Here is a 24,615-nt window from a genome sequence, read left to right on the forward strand (position 1 = left end):
CTTTGGTTTAGTTTTCCCCTTGATGTGCTGGGCAACAATCATCACACAACCGGGGCTCATAAATGTTAAGCTTTCATTCATGGGAACTGCTTACAGTATGACTATCCAGCAAAATTCCTCACATCCATCACGTGGACAGGTAGATATTAGCCTAGGCTCTTGGACATTTTGACATTTTCAACTATAATACACAGTATAAAAGAGACTGAGGATTAGAATGAAAGAGAGTGGAAGTGATTGAGGCAAAGCAGTTATATTCTTTGAGGAAAAATACACCACTGTAAAGCTGCTGTACTCTAGCTTGCCAACCAACTATTCAGTCTACGTATTGGGTCTACGTGGCAATGACAGTGTATTTTGATTCACAAACCACGGAGTTCACACACCCTGAAGCGCTACACAAAACCTACAACGTTCCCAAATGTGTTCTGCAGCAGTCACACCACAAAGTGCCGTTCGCTCCATCTACCTCGTCCATGCGGAGTAGGCGACGGCTGGGAGCTTGGCGACATAGTGGCTACTGCAGGGGTAGTGGTGAACTGCTGCAACTGGCAGGCTAACGTAGCATGATTAGCGACACGACTGGGTAACTGCCATATACCTGCGTGTACGCACCACCACACCTCTGGTATCAAAGGATTTTGGATGAACTTTGTGTCTTTTTTTGGTTGTTTTTTTGCTTTTCCAAAACCAAAATCACAAGAGAGGAATGCACCGCATGATTACACTGCTGTGTAAGCTGCTGAATCGGGAGAAGATCTGGCTAACTAGCTTACAGCCTACCGTAATCAACGTATTAGGGCAAACTAGATGTAGCAAAACAACTGACTACATTATTTAGTGGGGTTACCGGTATATGTTATGAAAGTCATAAACAGGAGTGGCAATTACGACTGGATGCTCCTGTCACTTTAGCGTCTTACCTGCTTCATATCGGATTCGGGGATTCTCACAGTATTTTCTCTTGTAAAGCTAAAACATATCGTTTGAAAAATACTTACAATCAAGCTAATATCTGACCCCTGTGTGGCTTCATCGAAAATGTTGTAATGCTGTAATGAGCATTCAAACAAGGACATGGTAGAAAGAAGAGGCAGTTTATTACACACATGAGACAACTGTATTAGTCCGATCAACTCCTTCATTTCTATGTCTTCCACGTTAATTATTAGCTGCTGAGGATACTAATTTTTCACCTGAATACTGTCAACCTTGGCCTGACTTTTTAGCATCATTACTGTACTGACTTAGTGTGACACAATGTTAATAGCTATCAAATGCACACCGAGGCTCCCTTCGTCCCCTGTAAATCACCTGTTGCACCATGGTTTTTGAAAATCTCTCTGCGTGGCACAGAAAATGCAGCCAGACTACTTTAAGGACCCATTATGCTCTTTGTTCATAAAGCCATAAATTAACTCTGATGTTCAAACAAAATCTGATCTACTCGAAGCCAAACACATATTTTCGAATACTTACCAGAAAGCAACTTTCCCTTTAATTAGCTTGAAGGTGAAAAATTATCTTTTTCCACACTGTGTAACAGTATCACATATGGACTATAGTCTTTCGTAGCTTGTTTCAGCTCATCGTTGAGGCTGTAACATATGATCCAAACTTTTGTTTGATATGCACATATGTCCTTAATTTCGGCTTTGACGAGATATTTCAAACTTTTCTTCAAACTTCAATAAAAGTTTACTTTTAATACAGTTAACATTACAACACAAATTATTCCTGTAGCTCTAATGCATATCCACTTCCTTAAAAATTGAGTAAATCTCCAATATTTATTTAGTTATACACTTTCGCCCCGAGATTGTGCCACCTCCCCAAAATATCATAAAGTAACTTGGATAGATGGCCTTGAAATGGATACAGTATGACAGAAGAATAAATTAATAAATGGTTTATACCACACTATGATGTAGTTGGAAGCAGATATTAGTGTTTATTAATGTATTTATCAACAACTGACTCCTCCTGTGGGTACCCATAAGCGGAGGCTGCTATACAAAACGGATTAGGAATGATGGTATAGTAAAACGCAGTCAGAGTGATATAAAGTATGTCTTCGTTGGATAAGTTATAATTGTCGATAAATTCTGTAGATTAATAACCACTAAAATGTCCTTTTATCTGCTTAAAGGTAAATTATAGTGTTTTATAAAACATTTATTAACACGACGTTGTTTGTATAGTGCTTATAAATGGTAAATATGAGGAGTTAAATTAAAATGTTACTGCTACGAGGTATTGCTCTGCGTCGTCATTGAGTTATGCAGATAGAGGGGCTTCGTTAATTATACACTGTATCAGCTGTAACACTAAAGCCAGTTACAGGTGTAGTCAAAAATCATTTATTTAAGGGAAAAAAAAAAAAAAAGCGAGAGTTTACCATAGAATTATAAGGCCTGTGAGAAGTCCAGAAAATTAAACACCCACTTCACTTTTCTGGTCAAATAGCTGTAAATTGGGTTTACACTTGCCACTTGTTTCTTTGTGTTTACCATATAGATTACACGGCTCTACAAACAGCTGGATAAACAGGTTTTGTACGTACAGATGTGCAATATATACTGGCATATCAGGCTATTGTGTTCACACAAGAGGATAGTCATGTCTACATATTATCAATCAGAGAGCCATACAGTGTGTTTTGAACTGTGTAAAACAGGCAGTTGTTATTCTGTATTGTGACTTCAAATTGTACTTACTCATTGTATTTACTTCCCTATGGAAAAATCCATTCTAAAGTCTTCTAGGGGATCCAGTCACATGGAAATGTGACAAATGCCCCTCACCACTCTATAGGCCTCTATACCATGTTGCTGGCTCAGGGCTTTACACAATGGGAGCCACAGATTCTTTGGGTTTTGTCAGGTATAAAAGTAACGGTTAAAACAGGCTGGCAATCAGTGTAACAGCAAAACAGTTATTTGAAGAACGAAAACAACTACTGCTACTACCATGACCATGGGCAGGGTAAGCACACTCACCTCACCGACTATTTTTGTTTATTCGTAATTAGATTGATATTCATTTTTTGCTTAAATTCCTATTCCTTATATTTGGACTTTTCCAGATCATCTTTTACGAGGAGAGGAACTTCCAGGGCCGCTCCTATGAGTGCGTGAGCGACTGCTCCGACATGACCTCCGTCCTGAGCAGGTGCCAGTCCTGCAGGGTGGAGAGCGGCTGCTTCATGGTCTACGACCGTCCCAACTTCATGGGAAACCAGTATATCATGAGGAGGGGCGAGTACGCCGACTCCCTGAGCATTATGGGAATGAGAGACTGCATCAGGTCTTGCCGTATGATCCCCATGGTGAGCATGAAAAAATGCGATTAAAACACATCTTTCACTCTTGAAAGAAGCTAAATGTTTTCTCTACAGCATAGAGGCCAGTTCAAGATAAGGATCTACGAGAAGGAGAACCTCACTGGTCAGATGTCTGAGCTGGTGGAAGACTGCGAAAACATCACGGAGCGCTTCAGTATGTCCGAGTGCCTGTCCTGCCAGGTGATTGAAGGCCACTGGCTCTTGTACGAGCAGCCCAACTTCAGAGGCAAGATGCTGTACCTGAGGCCCGGAGAGTACAGGAGCTTCAGGGACCTGGGAATGAGCAGCACAAGGTTCATGAGCATGAAGCGTATCGTGGACCTTTAAACACTGTTTTGCAGAATATGTCAAAATAAGCCAAAATAATAAAACTTTGAAAAAAAAAATATTTTTACCTGTTCCATCATTTCATATCATTTTAGTAAATAACTGGGCAGCCATTGCTTTCTACTGTGACAAGTGATTTTTAGTGCACACCACCTACATACTTTACATTTTTTGTATATATTTTTGCGTCGGAAAAAGTCCTTTAAATATGTGAAACAATACAGAAAAGACTTGTGATACAGTGCCTGCTGCATGCGGTAGATACACAGAATCTCACCAAACAGATGCTGCAAATTGTTGGTAAGGAAAGCTCCAAGAACTACAAATATCATCTCACTTAAAGATTAATAATAGCAGTAACCATCCTTTTGGCACTTTTTTGTCACCGCACTTTTGATTTTTGCATAATTTATATAAAGTATCACTGTTTTACTCTTTAAATGAGTTGGCATCAAAAATAATGTTGATGAAAATACAAGTCTTTTAATAGGAAATGGCAGTGTTACACCATAACAGATTGCCAAAACTATTGTTTTACTTTTTTTCTTATTCTTTTTACTGCTCAGATATCAGTTAATTGGGACCGATTTTACGCTAAAAATGAACAGAAAGAAAAAAAGGGTTGTCATTTGTGCAGAAACCTAAGTAATATCAGATCCATCAATATAAAACACTGGCCTGTAATATCATCATAGAACACACAGAATAATGCTGTTGAAGATCTTACTGTTTTTGGTGAGATAGCACTGCTTTAGCCAGCAACTACCGACCAGATTTAGCAGGAACATTCGTGATCCCCAACCTCTTGACCTTTACTCCAATGCCATTGTCAGTTCCAATTTGCACCTCACCAACACTTTATTTACATTGTTCAGAATCTGAATCCAAAAGCTTTTGTAAACCTGACCTTTGCTGACCTTTTCTCCGACACCACCATCAGTTCAAACAAAATATTAAAATCCAATTGGCTGACAAGTTTACTGGGCACATTCATGCAACCCCAGAGGATAAACCTTTTCCAAATTTGCATTCAATAATATATAAAGAAATAGTGCAACTGCTGGGAAGTTTGCTGAACATGTTCATGCTCCAAAGGACATAAATCATTTTATTTGAAGAGGCACCCATGGCCTTTCCTCTGGCACCACCTTCAGGGAAAACTTTACACACAGTTAGGTCCATAAGTATTTGAACAGTAACACAGTTTTCATAATTTTGCCTCTGTAAACCACAATGGATCTGACACCAAGCCACCAAGATGTGATTGGAGTGTAGACTTACAGCTTTAATTCAAGGGGTTTAATAAAAAATATCCCATTAACCGTTTAGGAATTACAGCCCTTTTTATAAATAGTCCCTCATTTTCAGAGGCTCAAAAGTAATTGGCCAATCGACAATTGATCACTTTCATGTCCAGGTGTGGCCTGTTCCCTCGTTATTTCATGACAAATTAAGCAGATGAAAGGTCTGTAGTTGATTTCAAGTGTTGACTTTTCATTTTGTAGCTGTTCATGGGAACACTCAGTATGCGGTCCAAAGAGGTGTCGATGCAAATGAAGGAAGCCGTCATTAGGCTGAAAAAACAAAACAAACCTATCAGGCTGATAGTAGAAACTTTGGGAGTGGCTGAATCAATAATCTGGTACATTCTTAAAAAGAAGGAATTTACTGGTGGTCAGCAACAGCAAAAGGCTTGGAGGATCACGAAAGACAACTAGGGTGGATGATCGCAGAATTCTTTCCTTAGTGAAGAAAAACCCCTTCACAACTTCTTCAAGAACACTCTTGAGGAGGTATGCAGATCATTGTCAAAGTCTACAAACAAGAGACGCCTTCATGACTGTAAATACAGAGGGTTTTACCACAAGGTGCAGACCACTGGTAACACTCAAGAACAGAAACACCAGATTAGACTTTGCCAGAAAACCTCTAAGAAAAGCCTTTCCAGTTCTGGAACCAGATTCTCTGGACATATGAAACCAAGAATAACTTGTACCAGAATGATGGAAGAGAAGAGTCTGGAGAGGGAAAGGTACAGCTCTTTATCCAAAGCCACCACATCATCTGTCAAACATGGTGGGGGCAGTGTTATGGCATGGACATGCATGGCTGCCAATGAAACTTGTTACTGTTTATTGATGATGTGCCTACTGACAGAAGTAGCAGGATGAATTCTGAAGTGTATAGGGCTATACTATCTGCTCAGATTCAGCCAAATGCTGCAAAAATGCATCCAAAACATACTACGAAAGTAACCCAAGAACTTCTCAAGGCAAAGAAATGGAATATTCTTCAATGGCCAAGTGAGTCACCTCATCTCAACCCAGTTGAGCCTGGTTTTCACTGACACAGCAACTGAAGTAGGAAAAGTACCTCAAGGGAGGAAACTCAGCACTTGGTGACATCCATGGGTTCCAGACTTCAGGCAGTCGTTGAATGCAAAGATTTTCATCCAAGTATTAAAAATAATTCTGACATTTATAATTATGTTGGTTTGTCCACTTACTTTTGAGCCATTTAAATGAGGGACTATGTATAAAAATGGCTGTAATTCCTAAACGGTTATTGGGATATTTTTGTTAAACCCCTTGAATTAAAGCTGAGATTCTACACTTCAATCACATCTTGATGGCTTGGTTTCAAATCCATTGTGGTGGTGTACAGAGGTAAAATCACGAAAATCACTGTCCAAATACTTATGGACCTAACTGTAATTATGTTACATTTTTCTTTGTTTTTTCATACTTGAGCACCAGCGTCAAGAGGTATTGGACCAGTGTCAAACGAAATTGACGAGAATTTTCTAAATTGTTGTACGACTTCATTTATTTCGCCCACATTTAAAGCAAAAGCCACCACCATCTTTTTTGCATTTGTGTGTCACCTATTGGCTGCTGTGGTGTTTTTAGTACCTGCATTATGTTTTTAAATGCTGTGTGCACTATGATATATCAAGCTGCTCATAATCCACTTGATTTTGTTGTCTCAATTTACTCTTTTTTTCTCGATTTGCAGGATGGGGGGCATTGGTGTTCTTCCCTCACAGAGCATACGCAGTAGCAGACTGTCAGTTTGTGTGAGATTTTATTTTTCATCCATCCATCCATTTTCTTCACCCTACCTGGGGTCGGGTCGAAGTGCAGCAGGCTGAGCAGGGTATCTGAGACGTCCCTCTCCCCAGCAACACTGTCCAGCTCCTCGAGGGGGATCCTGGGCTTCTGGGTGTAACCCAGGTTCTCCGCCCAGTTGGACGTGCCTAGAAAAACCATCCAAAGGAAGGTGCCTGGGATGAATCCTCATCAGATGCCCAAACCACCTCAACTGGCTCCTTTTTAGGCAAAGAAGCAGCAACCAAACTTTAACTCACAACAGCAATACAACAAACAAGAAAAACACTCATTACAAAACAAACAAGCTCAACATCATTATCTTAATATTTAGTTAGATTATTTGATGTTTATAAAACATAAATTAACCTAAACATATGTCAAACTTAAATATAAAGCTTATTATACTCAATAGGGACACGAACTGAAACATAAACATTTTGATCAGGGCACAAAGATCCTCCGGAAATTTCTCGTCGGTCATTGTTAAATTCAGTGGCTTGTATTGTTTTATGCAATAACTTGACCAAACAAAGAACAAAACGTACCAACAACTACACATAAATAAAATTGATGAATATTTTTTCAAATGACTGTTTTCAAAAGTTTCTTTTGCAGTAAACATGGTAAATATCTACAGCTTGTTCATTTATATATTTTTTTATTGTAGTGAAATCAGATTTTTACTGTTGTACTATACGCATCTCCGTTTTATAATTATATTATTTTTTAACAATTAAAACTCCTCCTGAGGGAACCCAGAAGCGAATATTGCTGTATAAAGAGATAATGAGTTACAATACAGTAAAACACAGTTGTAATAATATATATGAGACCATCTGCGTAGCCACAGGTGTGCCCAGATGTGTCTGTGCCATCTAAATCTAAAGCTGGCACACTCAGCATAATCATAACAAAAATATGAGTTAGCTGCAAATTAAAAATAAAAAATCTTAATATTATTTCTTATTATTTCTTACACTATTGAAATTGGAAATTGGAAATTGGAAAAAAACAAACAAACTAATCAACAGAGAGACTTCCTGTCACTTGTAATGAAAGCAACGGATTGGAGTACATGTTTCTCATCTAAATGGTATGAGAAGTATGCTAGGATATAATATAGCACCAAATGGGACACTGGATTTCGTCAGCCATGTCAGTTTGTTTGTTTTTGCCATTTTTGTGACATTGTGCAAATAGCTTAGCCTAAAAGTGCTGCAGATGTTCAATAAGTACACCGCTGCAGTCGCCACAACTCCAGATTCAACAGTGCTTTTATGCAACAGTTGTGCTGTCGTGTTATTGGGGAAATCATTGCAGCATTAAATGAGGACATAACGTCGCAAGTGGCCTCTGCCACCTTATTTCTTGGAACTATTACGTGTCGCTCTACAACAGTAAACAAAAGCAGTAGCCTGCTACAGTTAAAATGTATGAAACTGTATGGCAGGCAAATATTCCGAATAATGTCTTAATGAGATCTTAAAATAAGAGTAAAAATTGTTGTGGTTGATCTACAGATCACCTTTTGACTTGGTTTTTGCCCACATTATATCCCACAAGCCCACCTAAATTCATATTTCTGGCTAAGCTGCTGTGTGACACGCGTTATAAACAACTTATCAAAAGTTTCTATACTGCTTATTAAAGGTAAATAGGGGGGAATTAAATTATTTTTTTGCCAGTAGGAACCTCTGAGACATCAATCATCATCAACGCACTATCAATGCAGCGCTACAGAAAAAGAGCTGAATCTGGTGTGTCACAGCACAAGCTCACTAGGTTTGAAGCTTTTTTTTTTTTGACATATTACACACACCTAGTACCATTCAGATCACCAAATGTAGAAAGGTTATGCCCCATACAGGTCACACACACAATTCTTAACAGTCACACGGGCCAGTCCATTCACAAATTACAAGCACTGGCGAAAATGCATTCTGTAATGAGAGAAAAGGCCTTTTCTAAAAAGTGTGAGGTACCCAGTGCCCGAAAAAAATGGGCATAACCTCGGCATTTTGTGGGCTTCAATAGTAAGTTGATGAGTAAGGGGTTCTCCGGGGGGCCCACTGGTTCTTTACGTTTGGTCAGGTATAAAAGGAAAGGGTTAAACCAGGTAGGAAGGCAGTACAGGAGCAAAAGCAACGACTCATCTGCAGCCAACATGAGCAACACCACCATGAGCATCAGGGGCAAAGTACTTTTAACAATCTCTTTGTATTAAGCAGAAATTATTGTTTGTAAATTCACCTGGCCACTGTTTATTTCTCCTCACCCTTGCAATTCACTGTTTCCAGATCATCTTTTTCGAGGAGAGGAACTTCCAGGGCCGCTCCTATGAGTGCATGAGCGACTGCTCCGACATGACCTCCGTCCTGAGCAGGTGCCAGTCCTGCAGGGTGGAGAGCGGCTGCTTCATGGTCTATGACCGTCCCAACTTCATGGGAAACCAGGTTTTCATGAGGAGGGGCGAGTACGCCGACTCCCTGAGCATTATGGGAATGAGAGACTGCATCAGGTCTTGCCGTATGATCCCCATGGTGAGCATGAAATTGTGTACAGGGTGCACTGACCGCCAATATCACACGGTTCTGACAATTTCTGACTCCACATCGATGATAATTCTCTACCTGTTTGTCGCTTTTGCAGCATAGAGGCCAGTTCAGGATGAAGATCTACGAGAAGGAGAACTTAACTGGCCAGATGCAGGAGCTGGTGGAAGACTGCGACAACATCATGGAGCGCTTCCGCATGTCCGACTGCCTGTCCTCCCAGGTGATTGAAGGCCACTGGCTCCTGTACGAGCAGCCCAACCACAGAGGCAAGGTGCTCTACCTGAAGCCCGGAGAGCACAGGAGCTTCAGGGACCTGGGAGTGAGCACCACCAGGTTCATGAGCATGAAGCGCATCACGGATTCCTGCTGCTAAATGTTCACTGAATGTTCACTGAATGTATTCAAATGCCAATAAATAACATAATTGCTGCACTACTTTGACTTTTATCAAACTTATTGCCCAACTGTCACAGTGAAAGATTATGCAGTACTATACAGTAATATATAATGGGTCATGAAATTCAACATATTTGATTTTTTTTATCACTATTATTATTATTATTATTTTGACAGCAAGCTGCTACTAGCAAGCAAATTCTCATCCTAAAATACTTTGAATTCGATGAGAAATTCGGCGACCATTGATCTTAGAAGACGGATTGATACTCTTACGGGCTACGGATGGTCAAAAGTGGAAAAATGAAATCAAAATTGGTCTTTTAATCTTTCAAAGTGAGGCAGAAACATAGTATTGTGTATTACATATTTCACTGTTTTAGCGTGAGGCATCTAAATGGTCAAACTGTACAAATGAATCATTCACCTGACAACTTGGTTGTCGAGGATGATACACGAGCTGTAGTAACGAAGAATTACAACACAGATCCCACATGAACACTTCGCACATTCAGCATCAACTCCCAAAGTCACTGCAAAACATTGCTGAAGGTTTCTTTATTATTCAAATGATGGCTGTGGTAGTTCAGCCTTTCCTCTTTGTGTTTGCTGGGAAGTCTCCACGCTCGCGGGCCCATGAAACACAGTCAGTGCGCTTGGTTTCAAAACTTAGGTGAACATCTACAGCAACGGAGGCACTTCGAAAAAAAAAAAAATTATTTCAGAGGAGCCACTGAGGTCAACCCCCTGACGTAGTTAACGGTAGCCACTTACAATGAGCTGGCTACTGCTAGCTGATCTGTTAACGCAACACAGCAAAAGTTCTAGGCAAGAAACACTACTCACACTATGCCTTGTCTCGCTGGCCAGTTGTGAGATTATACGGCTACGACGGTGAAAGTTCAGTCTTCCGGCACAAGCACAAGCTGCAGATTATTCTGTGGAAACCTAAAACATTCGGCAGTTTCAATCGGCTCGCTCTGTTGAACTGTTTGGCTCCTGACTGCAACGAGGCACTGAGAATGTTCCATAGCATTGGGTTCGCGCCTCTGACGGTTGAGGCTCATGTGGATATCAGCGTATTTAGAGCTGTTTCCCACAATAAACTGATGTAATAAAGACAAATAAATGAATGATTTAGAAAATAAATACAATAATAAAATAAACAATTCAAATAAAAAACAAAAACAAGAGTCCTCATTTGGAATCATTAAAATTGATGGCCGTCGCAATATGATATCTGATACGTTGATTGCATTCAAATGACTATTGAACGGATTATGTGCCAGTTTAAATTTGTTCAGACTCAAATTTTTGAGAAAGCAACAGTCGTAATGTAGATGCCTAACAGTGGCTCCTGGGGTATAATTCTTGCTGTAAAACTAATTACTAGCAACGTGGACAAAGAGTAATTTTTAAAAAGACAGTTTGTCAGGACTGTTCCAATTTAATTACAAAATGAATGTATGCACACATCGAGGAATTTTACGGGACGGCTCCAACCCTGCATGATTAAATATCCACAGAAATACACGCTCCTAGGACAATGCTTGGCAGTTGCTTTGTTTCTCACAACACTGATTGACTACAGTTGCAGGGAGCTCAATGAAAAAAAAAGAGAAAGTGATTCACCACTTTGTCAACACATATATGGTATTTAGAGGAAAAAAAGGCGAATAAATCAAACAAAAGCAAATTGGAAAAAAAATTACCAATTTTATATGTACAAATTTACCTATATATATTTACATATATATATATATATATATATATATATATGTATATATATATATATATATATATATATATATATATATATATATATATATATATATATATATATATATATATATATATATATATATATGTGTGTGTGTGTGTGTGTGTGTGTGTATGTGGCATAAAGAGACTGTGCAAACACAGAAAACACAAGCAAATGGAAAGAACACCAGAAGTCATAAAGAACAAAGCATCACTAAATTAAAATACAAAAAAATAATCGACCCACTAGCAACCAGCACAAGGCCAACACTAGGTGTACAGGCAATACCTCCAGTAATATCAGAATAATGCAAACACAATGCTTAATAAACATTGTTAGCTGATTTTCCTAAACTAAAACATACATCAGGGTATATTCATCCAACTATAATTTAATTATTTGAGGTCAGTCTTTAACACTTAGTGTATTGTTTCAGTCTCTGAATAACCAAGTTAAATTGTATAATGTTTGCTGTATTTTTCTTTTTTTATTTTCTTCTCTGCTTCCACTCTGAGTTATTTCCATCCATGATAAAATCCACATTAAGCAACTATTATCACTATTATTTACAATGATTCATTCAGATTTTTTATGTAACTTTAACTGAACTGCCTCTGGCATAGCATACGTAACACACTGAAACAGGCATAAAAGGCTTAGAAGTGCAAAAAAAAAAAAAGGCTTTGTTTTACCTGATCAAAAGGGTAAAAATTTCTAAAAAAGTCTTTGAGGGCTCAGTCATGTGACTATACGACAAAGTAACACAAGCCTGTACAGCGCTCTATACCATGTTGCTGGGTCAGGGGTTTAAACAATGGGGGCCCACTGACCCTGTAGGGTTTGGTCAGGTATAAAAGCAAGGGTTAAACTGAGCAGGACAGCAGTTCAGCTGTAGCAGTACCAACAGCAGTAGCTCACCTATGAGTATGACCACCACTGACATGACCATGGGCAAGGTAAGCTTCCGGATCATTTCAAACAAAAATAGCAAATGTTTATGCAGAATTTCAGAGATCAAACGATGAACACGCTTTTGCTGTCAACTCCAAATCCAAACACTTGCCTACCCTTGCTCTTCCAGATCATCTTTTTCGAGGAGAGGAACTTCCAGGGCCGCTCCTATGAGTGCATGAGCGACTGTGCCGACATGTCCTCCTTCCTGACCAGGTGCCAGTCCTGCAGGGTGGAGAGCGGCTGCTTCATGGTCTACGACCGTCCCAACTTCGTGGGAAACCAGGTTTTCATGCGGAGGGGCGAGTACGCCGACTACATGAGCATGATGGGAATGAGCAGTGGTATCAGGTCTTGCCGTATGATCCCCATGGTAGGTATAAAACACAATAATAACACTTCTTCAACTCTGGACACTGAATGTGCTTTCCTCAAATTAATTGTTTTGTCTGTTTTTTCTTTAAAACAGCATAGAGGCCAGTTCAAGCTGAGGATCTACGAGAAGGAGAACCTGACTGGTCAGATGTCTGAGCTGGTGGAAGACTGCGACAACATCCTGGACCGCCTGCGCATGTCCGAGTGCCTGTCCTCCCAGGTGATTGAAGGCCACTGGCTGCTGTTCGAGCAGCCCCACTTCAGAGGCAGGATGCTGTACCTGAGGCCCGGAGAGCACAGGAGCTTCAGGGACCTGGGCATGGGAAGCATCAGGTTCATGAGCATGAAGCGTATCGTGGACATGTGCTAGACATTTTCATTCTGAAATAAAACTGAAAGTTAAAACAAAAGAGCTTGTGTCCTATTTTCTGTCCTTTCATTTTAACAAAATCCGATTTCATGTAATACATTACATACATACACACCTGGGATGTGATTTAATACGGTCTGGTGTTTACATTAGCACACATTAAATTTAACAAATTTAAATTTAACAAATTAAACATTTACACATTAAATTGGACCAGTTGATGAGTACCTCAGTCCCACCGGGAAAGGGGTCTCAGTCTTTCGGCCCCCACTGTGTGTCTCCGTGCATGTACATGAAGACGGAGGGCATGCGCAGAAAGAACGCAACGAGGAAGTGATCATGCTCGGTCGTTTATGTGGTACAGGTTCTCTTTTTGGTTTATGAAAAGGTTTAAACTAAGACCTCTGCAACGGAGTGAAATTTCAGTCGGTTTGGGCCTGTTGTTTCTGATTGAGTTGTTTCTATAGGGCATATTTATGCTGAATGGGCTTTTAAACCAATTGTAATCGGAATATTAGGCTCCACGTAAACTCACCTGAGGGTTACGAATGAGGATCAAAGTATAAAGGGCTGTCCAAACAAGCATGTACACAACATTGCAGAAAAATCATTTTCTTGTACCATTTCACTGAAAAAGAAAACAAAATATCCCAGACACGACACATTGTAAAAACACAGTATCACAAAACATTGAGGAGTGGAGAAATAAATGTTTGATTAAAAAAACTGCACACGTATATTCTGCAACAGGAAAAGTCTTAAATCATAACACACCACAAGTACATGATTTACTACTGTGGCCAATCCAGTTATTTGTTTACACAATTTACAATGTCAGATCAGTTTAATCTGATTTGAATCAGAGGCATCAAATTGTCACAATGAATTATCAATCATGTGTAACAGGTGATGAAGCTGTTGTAATAAATGCATGTAAACTCTATTTGTCTTCCGCGTATAATATCAATACATATATCATAATATAAACATGTCAAATGTGTGAGACTCTTACTTGTGTGCCACCAAGTCTTGTAGGTATTCATGACCTCACCTGAAGGAGTAGCTGCCAGCCCTGCACCGTTCTTGATTGAGCTAATCTGCAATACTGTTCAATAATCACTTTTTTTTTTTTTTCATTTTCATTTATTTAATCAGGTAAAAGTCTCCCGTGTGTTTAAAGTCAATGTTCAAGACAGACCTGGCCAAGAATGAAACAGGTTACATGCTATAAAGATTATTATCACTATCCAGCTAAGATGCATAAACATACATCAGTACATTTCGACACGTGGTTCCCTTCTACCGGGCAGGTTTCTCTGTAGCACTGTCGTCACTGAAAATGACTATGCCCCGTACTAAGCTCAAACGATTCCACAGTGTCATGTAGAAAGCGTATTTGAATAAATTACAAACTGTAAGGAAATTCAAAGATGCATTGCGCAAAGCAAAGTCAACGGTCATAACTAGGCAAACAGCTGATAACATCACTGTGTGTGCTGTGTGTGTGTGTGTGTGTGCAAATGAGTCTAAATATGAAAAAACAGATGATATGTGGTAAAACAAACGGAGGCGTTCGCCATGAACGTCACCGGTATTTCATGCCCACTCCTGTGTTGAGACAATGTACGTTCACGGTCACTTCAGCGACATTTTTCCTTCGAAACAGTTTGCAGTGTCGGTCCAGCAACAATATTTGTGAAAACAGAAGGTTTGCACTATGAATCGAAGATGATTCAGACATGTATTTTCAATCTTTTTTTTCCCGCAATGTTACTTCTATACCAAGAAGCGTCTTGATAATATCCAAGGTAATCAAAAAAATTAAATGACGGACACAGAGGCCATTTGATCTAGAATGATAGGGCCTGTAGGAGGATGCATAATAACCCTTTCCCATCAGCATTCACAAACAGAGGGACTAGCATTGCATGATGCTGACTCATGGCTTCCATACAATAGTGCCATCGATTGTTTGGATGCCTCGTTAGGTATAAAAAAGGCTTAAATGCAGGATAGTATTGCTATAGCATCACTCAATGTATCAGCCACCATGCACGGCAAGGTAAGTTTATTATAGTTATTTTACTGTAATTGTTACTTTGATGTTAACACACATTCAGTTCCAGTCATTGAATTAAATGTTGTATTGTTCAAAGAGAGACTCTAAATGGATGCATCTGTTCGGCACTGTTACCACACTAAGATTCATCAGTATTAAGTATTTACATTAGGATTGAGATCAGCAACCAACCATCATAATGCATCTCTTGTTTTTCCAGATCATCTTCTACGAGGACAAGAACTTCCAGGGTCGCTCCTATGAGACCAGCAGCGACTGTGCCGACATGTCCTCCCACCTGAGCAGGTGTCACTCCTGCAAGGTGGAGAGCGGCTGCTTCATGGTCTACGACCTTCCCAACTACATGGGTCAGCAGTACTTCCTGAGAAGAGGGGAGTACTCTGACTACCAGCGTATGATGGGTTTCGGTGACTGCATTAGATCCTGTCGTATGATACCCATGGTATGACACTCGGAAATCGCGAAATACAAAGCACTACGTATCCGTAAGCTTCCGTCAAAATGCCTAACCAGTCTGTCTTTCCATTGTTTCGTAACAGCACAAAGGGTCCTATAGAATAAGGCTCTACGAGATGGAGAACTTCGGAGGTCAGATGTCTGAGCTGACGGACGACTGCGACAACATCCAGGAACGCTTCCACATGTCCGACTGCCAGTCCTGCCACGTGATTGAAGGCCACTGGCTCCTCTACGAGCAGCCCAACCTCAGGGGCAGGATGCTGTACCTGAGGCCCGGAGAGTACAGGAGCTTCAAGGACCTGGGATATGAGGGAATGAGATTCAGCTCCATCAGGCGCATCAATGACTCCTGTTAACTTCACCAATTCATCTTTTCTTTTTTCTTTTTTTTAAAAAAAAATCTAACATCAGAAATAAAAACAAAATTCATATTCAACATGGCATATACAGTGTTTAATCATTTATTAATTTGATTTAATTGTGTTTGTATATTATATAGTTTGAATGCAAAATTTGAATACACAATGAAAAAAGACAAAAAGAAAATTGTTGTTGCTTATTGGTTTTACTACATTAGTACCCAGGTATCCAAGAAGAACTCAAATGCTCATCATCAACCCAACGCTTTCATTTCATTTTAATTTCACAAATATTATTCATAATATATATTTGGTTTATCAGGTGACATAAGGAGGGAAAGTTATTTATTCCTCTTTTTAAAGATTAAAGTGAATTTATAGTTACCAAGAAATGCTTTGAAAAGTTATTTACAACTTAGGTTTCAGATGTAGATGAAAAAATATCCATGTATTTGTAGCAGCACTGGTAAAACTCTTGTTGCTGATGTTGCCATTGTTGCTGCTTTTAAAAAAAAAAAGTCTGGCTCTGAGCTTTGAGTATAAAAACAGTAGGTAGAGATGTGGAATTATTGGTCGCATAAAATATCACAGACTGTACTGTGATTAATAAAAATAATCCAACAACTGCAGGCTGTGTGAAGCACAGTTATCTGAGGCACGTTCAGCAGAATTACTCAGGGAGGAGTAAATGTGTCAGGGCACTATTTTCTTCAGTGTGTAGCATTTTACCATTCGGCTAATTCAATTGTCAAGGGCACAATCCACCACATGGACATGTGGATTCAAATAAGGATTAGTGTTTGAATGGAGACCATGTGGACTCAATTGAAATGGTGCTATGCACCTTACATGGAACGGGCTTTTAACATGATGGCAGGATTTCAGAAGCCTACACAGTTGATGCCGTATTCAGTAACTCTTCCATTATTATCATTATTGTTGTTAACATTAGCACATTTTGGGAGCGAACTACTCTTCCACAGATTCGTTGCTGTGGAGTCCCAGTGCTCAGTTACTAATTTATTGTGACTAGAAAAACCAAAAAGTCAGGGTTCTGACCTTTGTGTCTTAAATTGAGGCCCCAATCAAACGCCAAAACAATGTGTTCTTGTCTCTTTTCAACTGTGATAAGTTATATTTCTGATATGAAATGGTGACTCTGGACGACATCGGTCATGTTGTGATCCATTTACACAGTTTGGTGTTTTTCAGAGTCATATAAAATCTATTCATATCATTATTACACCTAGTCCCATTTATGCATCTGTACTATTCAGATATGGGAGGAGTAAATGAGTCATGTCACAGCAATCAGATTTCTCCAAGATTAAGAAATCTGATTGTACTTGTCGGTGTCCGGGGTTTTCTGAATGAAGATACGGCCCACGGCCTTGTCCCATAGACCTGACCCTACTGAACCCGAGTGCTACTGCTGAACCCAAGTTAAAACCCGAGGCTACAATTCTTTTCATTTCAAATACAAAGGCATATGCTTGCTTTGAAAAGATTTCCTCACATATAACAAATGACCAGTGACCCAGCGGCACCAAACATAACGTTGTATGAGTTTAGTGGCAATAACTACCAGCATGAAACACTGTAGCATCTCAAAGTAATTCATTATCAGCCTTACCAGCTAGTAGATCAGCTTTGTCTCTTCCAAATATCGGCCAGGTGAACGTGGCTGGTAAACCCAAAGTGACAACAGTCCAAACAGCTCTAATCCAGAACAGAGCCCTGTACAGGTGCGATCGCGATGCTCTGAGTCATCTGGTCAAACGGTCGAAACTCGACCCGGACACACAACGGAGTGTTGTGACCCGTCAGGTCCGGGTCAGGTCGCTGAACCGTGATCTAACCTGGCCAACACACATGATGTGCATTACTGTAAAGTCGGTATCAGGCAGGTAACACTATTCACTGGCCTTATGGTCTAAATGTAAGGTTAAAGCTGACTCCAGTGATTTTTGAGCAGTGAGCAGCAACACAGGAATGTGTGTTTTTAGTTGTTCAGAAAAAAATTAAAGTTACCGAGCCTTCCCAAGGTTCTTTGACAACACAGGAAAGTGTGCTAACGCGCTTCCCCCGATTGCTGGATATGTGGGGGAATCCTTGCTAGGAATTCTGTACCTGTGGCCAACCGGCTTTTGAGGGGAGTTGAGCTCCCTGTGGTCACAGAGATGGTGTGATTTATCAACCCTTTCTCTGAGAATTTATGTACACTTATCTGCGACCATTACGAGATCATCAATGTTTTGAGCTCTTTGTATCCCCAACTTTAGACATACGAGTCCCCCAACGATGAAACTCAAATGCGTGAATTTTTTGCACAGCTGGAAATGCCCGAGATTTCAGCCGACGATCGGCAGGTACTAGAAACCCCCCTCACAACTCTCTAACTACTGAAGCAATTAAACTAGCGCTTAACAGAAAGTCTGCGGGGCCCGACAGATTCCCGGTGGAATTTTATAAGGTTTTCAGGGAGATTAGCCCCTCTACTGTTAGAGATGTTAAAACACTCGTGCCAACAGGGCCCTCTGCCACCCACTCCCACACAGGCCCCTGTCTTTCTAATCCTCAAGAAGGATAAAGATTCCTCTAACTGGTCTTCTTTGCGTCCAATATCACTTCTATCTGTCGATGTAACAATACTTGCCTTTGGGTAAGAAAGGCCTTTGCTCATCTCCTGGACTCTATTGTATCCTCGATCATGGCTGAAGATCAGACAGGATTCATCAGACCGTGGCATTAATTCACTAACATTCTCTGTAACTTACATAGGTTGAATTACTTGCCTCTTCCTTTGGCCGGGAGAGTACAAACTTTACTGAATAAACATATTACCCAGGTATTTGTACTTTTCCCAGTGTATCCCCGTCTTTTTACCCAGATCTTTTTTTTTTAAATCCACTGATTCTGTCATCTCCACGTGCATATGGGAGAACCTGCAGAGCCTCCCTGCAACGGAGTAGATCGACAGCTGGCTTTGGCTTTACCAAACCTGCCGTTGGGCTGCAAACATGCATAAGCTTTTGCTTGGTTTACTTTCCCATAGAGCAGCTGGTGCCAACTTGAGACTGTCTCATGCATCTCCTCTTCACCCCAGGCTCTGGCATGTAGCACCTTGCCCCTCTCTCTTTCACAATACACAACCAACCACATCATCACTGCCACCTTGAAGATATGTGCGCCATAAGGCGACATTTCAAGTGTTCCACCCTTCCTTTATCAACTCCGATTTGCAACAACCATTTTATTCTACCAGCTAGAACTGATCCTAGGTTTTTAAGTCCTTAGCTAGAAAGGGCCTGCATTTCTTGGAGGACTTGTACATACAGTTTCAACCAATTGTGCGCCACTTTCGAGTCAACCAATTCAGACTTTCTCAGATACTTCCGGTCACGGGAATTTGCAAGGAACGATTCCTCCGCATTCCCACAAATCCCCCCTATCACTGGCCCTTACTACCAACAAATGAATCAATTATACAGAAAATTAGAGGAAACTGGGACACCGAACTGCAGACTAGCCTCTCCTCATCCTCTTGTGCTCGACTTAGTCTCATCCAGTTTAAGGTGCCTCATAGAGTTCCCTATAGCAAAGCTAAGCTTTCCAAAATGTACGCAGATACAGTAGAGGATAGACGCAGAAGATGTTCTCTCTCCCCATGTGATCTAACACACTCAGTACGTTCTGGTCGTGCCTCAAATTAGCTTTAATACGTTGGGTTTTGGGAGTCATTCTTCAAAGTAGTTTCTGAAATAATTTGGATTCAAATTTCAACATCTCCTCACAGAGCAATCTTTGAAAGATCAACTGAAGATAACATCACGACAAATATTCAAACTAATGTAATTGCTTTCACCTCCCTAATTACTCAGAGAGATTTCCAGCAATTCTCTTGCTGTGGAAATGATCTCCATCCCTGGCTTTTAAATCACGCGTACGTGATGTCACCTCCTTTAATTAATCAGTTATTATGATCACCATCCTGCCAGTGAAATTTCACAGCAGAGGTGTGCCTTGGGCCTGTCGGCAGTGTGCTTTGCTGCCATCCAGCCCCTATTTTAGCAAGGTAATTGCTCATATGCAGCAATTAGCTTTTGCTTAGCAAAGAAAATCTTTCTAGTTTATTGTTTTACCTATTAAAAACATTAGATTAAAGGTAACATGTTTAACGAGCCTTTCAAAGAAAGGTGCGTTTGTGGAAAACGCGTTCTTTGTTATTCAGCGGCAAAATAACAATACAAAGAGGGGCCTCTTCTCACAACCTGCAAACCACCGCAATTCACGACCTGTTGAAGGTCACTTTGAATTGAACCGTGCACAGGGGCCTCTGCACCATGTTGCTCTGTCAGGAATTTGAACAATGGGGTCATGTATGCTTTGAGCGCGGGGTCAGGTATAAAAGCACCAGGGGGACATGGAGAAAACTGTACAGTCCTATTTAGCCCAATCAGTTGTAACTGTAGCCATGACCATGGGAAAGGTGTGTGCAGCTTCTGCTTCTCGCTCGTGACATTTTTAATCTTTAGATCGGAGGCTGAAAAAATTTGTGAAATTTGGCACTTTACACAATCTGTGGCACGCTGTGCTGCGTCTGCATAACCATTCAGATTAGTAACCATCCATCATAATAAAAACCTTGTTTTTCAGATCATCTTCTACGAGGACAGGAACTTCCAGGGTCGCTCCTATGAGACCAGCAGCGACTGTGCCGACATGTCCTCCCACCTGAGCAGGTGCCACTCCTGCAGGGTTGAGAGTGGCTGCTTCATGGTCTACGACCGCACTAACTTCATGGGAAACCAGTTCTTTGTGAGGAGGGGAGAGTACGCTGACTACCAGCGTTTGGGCATGACTGATTGTATCAGGTCTTGCCGCTTAATCCCCATGGTACTGTAATTCATTATTTGCTGTTAATTTGAAATCATACATTAGATATATGGTGAAGGTAAATCCATATGGTATGCAAAGAAGGATTTCTGCGACTCATATTCACTCATTTTGATTTACAGCACAGAGGCCAGTTCAGGATGAGGATCTACGAAAGGGAGAACTTCGCCGGTCAGATGCAGGAGCTGGTTGAGGACTGCGACAACATGGTGGACCGCCTCCATATGTCCGACTGCATGTCCTGCCACGTGCTGGAGGGACACTGGCTGATTTACGAGCAGCCCAACTTCAGAGGCAGGATGGTCTACCTGAGGCCCGGAGAGTACAGGAGCTTCAGGGACCTGGGACTGGGAGTTCTGAAGTTCATGAGCATGAGGCGTATCATGGATTCCTGTTATTAAAGCACTAGTGTATAAAAACAAGATTTTAAATAAAATCTAGTGATTTTCTCTTTTAATTCTAATTCTCTTTTTAAAAAAAAAAATTTTCCTCTTCTCTTTTTACTGAGAGGTTGACAGTTGACGAACTAAAGTCGTGGTAAACATATGTTCAGATAAACACATGTTAAGGTAAGAGGTTGACATACATTGGAAATCTTTATTAAAACTTAAACTACTACATGCACTGAAACCAGTGAGGCTTCAGGGTCACTACAGTGCACACCATCAGAGGGCAGCATCATCCCATTTTTAAAGCTTACCAGTCTTTGCAAGGGCTTTGTTGGTTTAACCAATATCACATTAGAGTTAATATTCCCTAGTAATACATGTTTTGACATGTGTTGACCGTTCCTTACTTTGGTCATATACCTACACAGATGAATATTTTCTGAGCTGTCTTTGTCAAGAAGAGGTTATTGAGACAACATGGATACTGATGCCATGTTGGGTATTGTTACGGTTAAGGTCTTGTTATGAGGCACTATCTACTTCAAATGTAAGAAGCAGACTTGCATGTTTACGTCTTTATTCAGTGTTAATTGAATTAGTAGGATTAACGCAATGGCAGCATTTTATTTCTAATAAGACACCAAGTTAAATCACTGAAAAAACTCTCTTCAACTAGAGAAGACAACTCTTGCCCTCCATGCCCAAGGGTGCATTTACCAAATGGGTGTCAGTTAGTAACTAAGAGAAATTTTGAATGACTTGTCACACAATAATTATAAAATACAGGTGGCAAAATTTGCAAGAAATTTAAGAAAACAGTTCAGTAAAGCTAAAAAACTGCAGAGATGAATATACACATTAGGCTCATACACACTAGTATATATACACTAAAACCTACAATTTTCAAGTTATTTAAATTTTCATAATTCAATGTCTCAGTTTTTCTGAAATTAAAGCAAAGAACAAATTAACAATTTGAGATTTTAAAAACAAGGAATCAGGGAATCTTGTTAATCAGCGAAATTTAATCTAAATTTTTGAGTCATCCAGCAGCTGAAAACACTCGTGCCGTTCTTTCTACAGTGGAAATGAATCATTGTTTGGAAAGTCCGTCCCAACACTGTCGCAGAAGTTCCCATCAGTGTGTTGCACTTGCAGATTGCTTTGCTTTCTCCTTCCGTCCAGTTCATCCCAAACCAGCTCCATGGGGTTCAGGTCCAGAGACTGTGCTGGTCTTCCATCGTGTGAGGCCACCGCCTGGTTCTGTTCTTCTTCTTCTTCTTCTGTTCTTGTACGTTTTGGGTCATTATCTTGCTGTGGGATGAACCCCCGACCAACCATTCTGACAGAACTATTCAGTCCTACTTCCTGCAGCGCAGTATTGTCCTAATAATGCATCAGAGGGTCCAGTAACACGGTTGGTTTCCAGCACTTGGTTTCTGCCTTTGTACAGACAGAGACACCTGTAGGAATTCAAGGCTTCATTTGCTTCCATTGCTGCAGGAAAGTTGTGAACTAAGTGAACTAATTTCTTAATCCCTGAAAAAGGCCTGTTTTTTTCTTTTACTTTGGGCAGTTTGACGCTGAACTTTGTTCCATTTAATGTTGTTAACGGGACTCAAAGTGATTAAATTTCAATTAAAAACTGTAAAAATTCTTGTGTTCTAAAACGTTTGACCCATGGTTTATTCTGTGACAATTTTCCAGCAGGTGATTAAAAACAAAGCTTGATATTCTTGGGAAAATGTTCAGGTGGTCAAGTCGACTACTACCCCTTCTACAACTGTGGAGAGACCATGAATTCAGTTTACTGAATCAGCCAATTATGGTGATTCATAAGTGAAATGAAAAGCAGTTTTTAAAAATTGAAAGCCATTTTAAATGTGTGCTCATCATGCTGTGGATATGTACTTATGTAATTATTCATATTACTGATTTACATATATATATATATATATATATTCTTTATGCAGTATATAAATATATGTTAGATGCAGAGGGAACACATTCTCAGTTTCCTTTTTAACATTAAAATAATTAATTCGTTTAAAGTCTCTCATCCTCTTTCTAAGTAGAAACACATGTATTATGCAATTTGGACGCCAAACCAGCTTTTTAAAAAAGGCTGACGTTCAAAAACAATTGATTTACATTACTATGTTTGTACTCTAAGAGAAAATAAAAGAGCCACGCTCGCCCATCAGACTCACATTGTGACACACAATGGGAAAGGTATGGCATTTTGTTTTGTCAGTAGTCTTTTGTCCTCCACAGTTTAGTAAATAAAACAACAGCCCGTTTGTGGGAGTCGCAAGAGTTTTCTGAAACACCTCATTTAGCAAAAAAAAAAAAATAGCCCTTCATGATGTGGTTTTCCAACAGGAAGTAAACCAAACCTCTAAATGTCAAAGATGGCAGTGGAAAGCAGCTGCTGGATGATCTGAGCACGGCAAATGTATGAGTTCTTGTCGCGCCACGAGTGAAACACGAGGTCTGTAACACAGTCTGTGCTTACGTTCAGTTATCCGTGTTTGTTAAGATGGCTGGCGGCACTGGCTGAGACATAGAGGTACTGTTATCAGAGACGTTGTGAGCGAGGAGACAAACCGCTCAAAGAATCCTGAATGGAGACGTCTGTAACGCCAAAGATGGCGGTTGTATGGCGCATATCCCGCCCCTCCCCCCGAGATACCAATGGTCTGCTTCACAACAGCCATCTGATGCGCACAGTTCAGGTTCACGACGTCTTCAACGGCTGTAATGTAAATGTACCAGAACTGTCTTTTTAGCTCTAGGTACACTGGTATAGCCGAGCCTAGCCTAGCAAGACACATAGCTCCCGCAATGACGACCGAAAGCCAGCTACCGGAACTCAAATAGTTAAACAATCTATTGAAAACTTTACCTTTTACCCACCGCCGGGAAGGCGGAAAAAGGAATTCCCACAGCCCACTCGAGCATTACAGCCAAAGACGGCATTTAAATGTTGACTGACCATACGTATTGAGCATTGTGATTGTTATGGGCCAGGAATATATTTGCACCGATTTTGTCCTCCAAAATACTGCCCGAAATTAAAACCGATTTGATAATACTATGTGGTGCTTGCAGTGGGTGGTCGAAATACCTGAGGTGCCTTCTGTAAATGTGTGTATTTGTAGATATGTAATATCCGTTGTAATATCTGTAAATGTATATATTTTTATTTTTCTAAATAATTGTGTTCATATTTTGCCTCGAAGG

The 24,615-nt window shown here is 40.3% G+C and overlaps 5 protein-coding genes across 5 annotated transcripts; all 5 read left to right on the plus strand.

The window, feature by feature from the left end:
• Positions 1-2,924: 2,924 nt before the first annotated feature.
• LOC120801437 (gamma-crystallin M3-like) lies at positions 2,925-3,670 on the plus strand. The gene is made up of 3 exons (XM_040148453.1): positions 2,925-2,985; positions 3,086-3,328; positions 3,398-3,670. The coding sequence occupies exons 1-3, from the start codon at positions 2,971-2,973 to the stop codon at positions 3,668-3,670; spliced, it is 531 nt and encodes a 176-aa protein (XP_040004387.1). The 5' UTR covers positions 2,925-2,970.
• A 5,262-nt stretch (positions 3,671-8,932) lies between these two features.
• LOC120801698 (gamma-crystallin M3-like) lies at positions 8,933-9,708 on the plus strand. Its single transcript, XM_040148875.1, has 3 exons — positions 8,933-8,977; positions 9,078-9,320; positions 9,430-9,708. The coding sequence occupies exons 1-3, from the start codon at positions 8,945-8,947 to the stop codon at positions 9,706-9,708; spliced, it is 555 nt and encodes a 184-aa protein (XP_040004809.1). The 5' UTR covers positions 8,933-8,944.
• Positions 9,709-12,410: 2,702 nt separating this feature from the next.
• LOC120801457 (gamma-crystallin M3-like) lies at positions 12,411-13,189 on the plus strand. The gene is made up of 3 exons (XM_040148506.1): positions 12,411-12,449; positions 12,575-12,817; positions 12,914-13,189. Exons 1-3 carry the CDS (start codon positions 12,414-12,416, stop codon positions 13,187-13,189), a joined length of 555 nt encoding a protein of 184 aa, XP_040004440.1. The 5' UTR covers positions 12,411-12,413.
• A 2,050-nt stretch (positions 13,190-15,239) lies between these two features.
• On the plus strand, positions 15,240-16,084 carry LOC120801394 (gamma-crystallin M3-like). The gene is made up of 3 exons (XM_040148338.1): positions 15,240-15,251; positions 15,469-15,711; positions 15,809-16,084. The coding sequence occupies exons 1-3, from the start codon at positions 15,240-15,242 to the stop codon at positions 16,082-16,084; spliced, it is 531 nt and encodes a 176-aa protein (XP_040004272.1).
• Positions 16,085-20,552: 4,468 nt separating this feature from the next.
• LOC120801393 (gamma-crystallin M3-like) lies at positions 20,553-21,384 on the plus strand. Its single transcript, XM_040148336.1, has 3 exons — positions 20,553-20,576; positions 20,744-20,983; positions 21,106-21,384. The coding sequence occupies exons 1-3, from the start codon at positions 20,562-20,564 to the stop codon at positions 21,382-21,384; spliced, it is 534 nt and encodes a 177-aa protein (XP_040004270.1). The 5' UTR covers positions 20,553-20,561.
• The last annotated feature ends 3,231 nt before the right edge of the window (positions 21,385-24,615 follow it).

This window comes from Xiphias gladius, chromosome 16 (genome assembly GCF_016859285.1).
Source record: "Xiphias gladius isolate SHS-SW01 ecotype Sanya breed wild chromosome 16, ASM1685928v1, whole genome shotgun sequence".
Taxonomy (NCBI): domain Eukaryota; kingdom Metazoa; phylum Chordata; class Actinopteri; order Istiophoriformes; family Xiphiidae; genus Xiphias; species Xiphias gladius.

Excerpts from the sequence above, each read along its gene's own strand:
- LOC120801393 (XM_040148336.1), top strand. Across the intron at positions 20,984-21,105 it reads CTTGCCGCTTAATCCCCATG|CACAGAGGCCAGTTCAGGAT; the intron begins GTACTGTAATTC and ends TTTGATTTACAG.
- LOC120801394 (XM_040148338.1), top strand. Across the intron at positions 15,712-15,808 it reads CCTGTCGTATGATACCCATG|CACAAAGGGTCCTATAGAAT; the intron begins GTATGACACTCG and ends GTTTCGTAACAG.
- LOC120801437 (XM_040148453.1), top strand. Across the intron at positions 3,329-3,397 it reads CTTGCCGTATGATCCCCATG|CATAGAGGCCAGTTCAAGAT; the intron begins GTGAGCATGAAA and ends TTTTCTCTACAG.
- LOC120801457 (XM_040148506.1), top strand. The coding sequence starts at position 12,414 with ATGAGTATGACCACCACTGACATGACCATGGGCAAG. Across the intron at positions 12,450-12,574 it reads CTGACATGACCATGGGCAAG|ATCATCTTTTTCGAGGAGAG; the intron begins GTAAGCTTCCGG and ends TTGCTCTTCCAG. Across the intron at positions 12,818-12,913 it reads CTTGCCGTATGATCCCCATG|CATAGAGGCCAGTTCAAGCT; the intron begins GTAGGTATAAAA and ends TCTTTAAAACAG.
- LOC120801698 (XM_040148875.1), top strand. The coding sequence starts at position 8,945 with ATGAGCAACACCACCATGAGCATCAGGGGCAAA. Across the intron at positions 8,978-9,077 it reads CCATGAGCATCAGGGGCAAA|ATCATCTTTTTCGAGGAGAG; the intron begins GTACTTTTAACA and ends CACTGTTTCCAG. Across the intron at positions 9,321-9,429 it reads CTTGCCGTATGATCCCCATG|CATAGAGGCCAGTTCAGGAT; the intron begins GTGAGCATGAAA and ends TCGCTTTTGCAG.